The 4,886-nt window shown below is 32.5% G+C and overlaps 1 protein-coding gene across 1 annotated transcript; it reads right to left on the bottom strand.

Moving 5' to 3' along the window:
- Nucleotides 1-525: 525 nt before the first annotated feature.
- LOC141690728 (tetrahydroberberine oxidase-like) lies at nucleotides 526-2,103 on the bottom strand. The gene has a single exon (XM_074495503.1). The coding sequence runs from the start codon at nucleotides 2,101-2,103 to the stop codon at nucleotides 526-528; it is 1,578 nt and encodes a 525-aa protein (XP_074351604.1).
- Between the last annotated feature and the right edge of the window lie 2,783 nt (nucleotides 2,104-4,886).

Below are 4,886 nucleotides of genomic sequence, written 5' to 3' on the forward strand. Positions count from 1 at the left end.
ATTACAACGGGAATTTTGTTGGCATATCCTTGCTAAGAATACTAACGGAATACCTATTACTATGTTAGTTGTAGATTTGTTATTTCAAAAGTAAGATTCCGTTGTTAGTCGGTTCCTGTTCCGTTGGTAAGTTTTCTAATGACAGAAATTCTGTTGGTAGCGACTTCCCGACGAAGATTATTCCAACCAATGAATCCTGTAATAATTCCGTTGGCAAATTATAATACCAACAGATTATCTTAATATTTCAATGGATTTTCTGTTGTCAATAGTGGTTTTTCTTGTAGTGATGTTAGAACCGTCAGGCTACACTTGACGGCAGACACATATTTGAAAGTCGCAAAGAAAATTCAGCCACCTTTCTGTGAATTTGAAAATCTGGCAATTTTTTTAAAAATACGTGTAAACCACAGCTACACCCACAACAAACTACGAAAAAATTGAATAAATTAAAGGATCCGTACATGTTATGGGTACTTTTTGAAAGTGCCACAGTTGATCACAGCTCTGATGTAGTATGTTTTTTCAAATAGATATGGGAGGTATGCTTTGCTCATGTCTGAAGAAGTTATCGGGATCAACAGCTGATTTGATTTTAACCAACCTGTCAAAATTATTCTTGAAGTAGCGTTTTCCCCATCTACTTGCCTGTTGGTAGCTTGTGGTGCCTTTGAGATTGTTAGTCCCCATCGTCAGGTCGACATAATTAACATATGCACTTCTTGGATTCTTGGTTACATATGGAGTCAAATATTTTGCTAAACTTTTAATCCATCCCATTCGTTCAGCTTCATCTTTATCAGTTTCTGCGAACCTGTTAAACTTGAACAAGGTTCCGGCTCTATAAGGGAATGGAAGTGCAGATTCTGAAATTTCATCCATTCTGCCTCCATAAGGTGTGAATTGTAAAGTTGCTTTTAGCGGAGGTAGTTTGTACATCATTTCCCACAGACCTTCTAGACCTTTTACAGGAATTGGTACTTGAGTGTAGTCATTATTTGATTTGAATGCGGGTCTAGGTAGAACTGTAATGTTCAGTAAGATTTCGGGAGGGGTGAACAATTCAAAACCTGAGAAGTAAACCATTGCCTCGAGCCAGCTTACTTCGAAACAATCTTTTCTTACCACGCCAAGCTCCGGGAACTGTTGTTGCATCACAGAGAGCATTTTATCAACTCCGCCTAGGTATAAGGCTTCGAATAAGAATCTCACTGTTCTCTTATCCGAACGACGACTGTCATTGCTCACAATACTCTGTCCATCAGCCTTGATTACCAACTCATTGGGCAACTTGGTTGCAACAGATTGGTACCGATGGAAAATGGATGTGAGATTTTGTTCGACCGTTCTGTAGACTTTGTAAACAGTCACGGTTTTGGGAACAGGAAGTAATCTTACTTTCCAGGAAACAACAACTCCAAAGCTTCCACCACCACCTCCTCTAATAGCCCAGAACCAATCTTCCCCCATTAATTTCCGGTCTAGAATTCGTCCATTCGAATCAATCAAACGAGCATCAATCACGTGATCTGCAGCGAGTCCGAACTTTCGCATCATCATGCCATAACCCCCTCCACTTATAAGTCCCCCAACACCCACATTCCCAAATAAACCTGATGGAAACCCAAGCCGATCACTTGTCTTTCCAATCTTGTAATAAAGTTCCCCGTTGGTTAAACCCGAACCGATCCAAGCAGTATTGGTTTTAGTTTCAGCACTGAATGATTTGAAATTAACAAGATCAAGTATAACGAAAGGGAGTGGGGAAACATAAGAAAGTCCCTCGAAACTATGGCCACCGCTTCTAATTCTCATATCCAAATTATGTTTCTTGGAGCAATAAATCACAGACTGGATATGCGATTCGCTCAGTGCCTTAATAATGACTAGAGGTTTAGGCGTATCGGGCTTGGCAAAACGCAGATTGTTAATAGAGTACAGCAAAGTTTCTGAGTAGTTGCTGCTTTTTCGAGTGTACACAAACTCGGAAATGCCATAAGAGTGACGGTTGAGGCACTGAAGAAAGTTTTGTGTAGGATCTGCAGCTGATGATGTTAACAAAAATAGAAAACAAGTAAACGCAGTTGTAGCACTGATCTTCATATCTGGAATTTATGGTTTTTGGTTTTGTAGTAAGATTTCAAATGGCAGTATTGGTAGTGTTTTGATATGGGGATAGAATGAATGAATGATGATGGCATGGTATTGTAACTATTTATAGGCTGTTGAATTCAGCCCTAGCAAGTTAAATAATTGGTGTACGGAAAGACCGTTGACATCTTCGACGTAAATATACTTGTATCATTCATATTTTGAAATGGTCTACCGACTCGTTAAAATCTGCATGGCTGAGAGTGTGACTTGACAAATAGCAGCATAGTTGCCTAGATTTCTTGCAAAAGCATTATAATATTATTCGGATAGATTGTCTCTACATGCCTAGATTGTCACAGGATGTACACGCTAATTCAAATCATCCATCCCAACACCTATAAAAATCTATCTTTTTGATGAACTGTTTTGATGCGCCAGAATAGAGGTCTAAAATAAATCACATATGTATACATATTTATATTATTAAAATATTTTCCTTTGAGCCTTCATTCATCCTTTTTTATTTATTTTTTTTAAAAAAATTAATTGTTTACTATAGATATGATTAAAAATATCAAATATTTTTAAAATAATAAAATATTATTATTATTATTATTATTATGTAACAATTATCTAATTAATATTATCTCTATCTAACTAGATCGATCTTGGTTTTTAACTAATTGATAAATTGCTCACCTTATTAATTTCTTAGTTCGACTAAGCACCGTCATGATGCAAAAAATATTTAGGACAATAACGGTGTTACTCAACATATAATTCATTAGTTAGTGAGAAAATTGAATTTTTTTTATTTCGTTAACTATAACGATTTATTTTTATGTATTGCGAAATTGCATAACCTTTTAGTTAAACTATGTCACAAAATGGAATTCATTTTTTTATTTCATTAACTATAACCATTTATTTTATGTATTACAAAAATTGCATGGTAAATGTTTTGGACACAACTAAAATGTAATGTCATTCTTTCAACAAACATATTATTTTTCTAATTAATTAAGTAATTTATCAAATTTAAAATGATTTTGGTGAATAGTTGAAAATTTGAAATATATAAATGTCCCTTAAGAACCGTCATTGACCAAAAACTTTGCAGATCAGTTACTACGTAATTTGATCAGCAAGCTCAAAATATTAGACTTTGAGCAAGTCTTTCAACTGCCGAATTATTAAGTATCAAAACATTGATAAACTAAAGACACAAAACTGGATCACTGTGAACCACTGATCACAAAACTCTTTTCATTACGTGTGGTACATACCATGTCCTAGTACTAGTATATGCGGTTTTGCCATTTTCTTGAACAAAGGTCACATGCAAAGGCAACTAAATGATGTATATTTTATATGAGATAATGTTTAATTATATAGTATCATCAATATCTCTCCTTAAATATATTAATAATTAATAATATACTAAATGATCACTTATATATTTTATATGTTTTATTTATTTTGCCGCCTTTTATTCAATTATATTTAATATATTAATAATTTTTTGATAAACTACTATTTTTTAAAAACATTAACTTAATTATCACTTAAATTATCGTATTTACTAGATATGAATAATAATTTTGAAATTAAGTAAATGTAACTAAATTAATGAGACGGCAGGAGTAACAAATTAGTAGCTAGTTTGTGGTTTTTTTCATCTAACTACGTGCCCCCGATTATACAACATTCCAATTAAGAAAAATACTGGAATTTCAAAAACTTGAAACTTACATAACCTTATTCCCACTTTAATCAACTGAGTCAATTCATATTTAACCAATTAACCCAATTTTTGTGGGTAATAATTAGTTTATTTCAAAATGCACATTTGAACCCTCCTCTCCTCTTCTGGCATTTTATTCTTTTTCATGTTAATCAAGGGGTTTTTAGTGATTTTCTCTTATGAGTAATCTCAATCTCTACAATTTTTATTCTCGTTAATTTCCTTTCAATAAAATTCAGTTTTTTGGATATTTGTGTGTATCTTCTGTTAAAATGATTGTTTTATCTATTTTTGAGTTGTTTGTTTTGTTTTTGTTTTATTATGATTGGATTTATTTGGTGTTGGATATGTCAAAAATGAGTTTATTTATATTTTTTGTGATCTCAAAAACCGCATTGGTGGTCATTATTACAAAAGCTCAATTTTCACAACCAAAAATTGTTCATCCTTCACGAGTTTATATTTTTGGCATATCTGTAGCTAGTACGAGCATGTAGATAACTGGGGTGTTTTCGACATGTTTATAGCTAGTATCCGCAATGTAAATAACTGGGTGCCGCTTCTCCAATATTAGTTTATGAGATTGGTGTTTCTAAACACTAGGCTAACAATGATTTTTATGTGATATGGTTAATTGTGATGTTGCTGTATTCGGAGATGCTGGTGCAATTTGAATGTTTGGGATATTTTTTTTATTTTGTTTTTAGTTTCAAAAATTTTTAAATTTTGCGTGTGAAACGATGAGAAAACAAATTATCTAATTATTTTTAGTATATTGTTTGTTTTCCAACTTGATTGTATCAACACTTGGGGGTTTGTATTATATTTAAATTAATGAAAACAAATCATATAATCATTTTTAATATGTTATTTATTTTCCAACTTGATTTTATGAACATTTGTGGGTTTGTATTATATTCAAATTAATGAAAACTATTTTTTTGTTTGTCAAGACACATTTACATGCTCCAAAAAAATGAGAAGGTGAAAAGCGACGCATAAAAAATTAAAAAATTTAGAGTGGTAAATCGAAATTTGGTAATTATAT

This window comes from Apium graveolens, chromosome 10 (assembly GCF_009905375.1).
Source record: "Apium graveolens cultivar Ventura chromosome 10, ASM990537v1, whole genome shotgun sequence".
Classification (NCBI taxonomy): Eukaryota; Viridiplantae; Streptophyta; class Magnoliopsida; order Apiales; family Apiaceae; genus Apium; species Apium graveolens.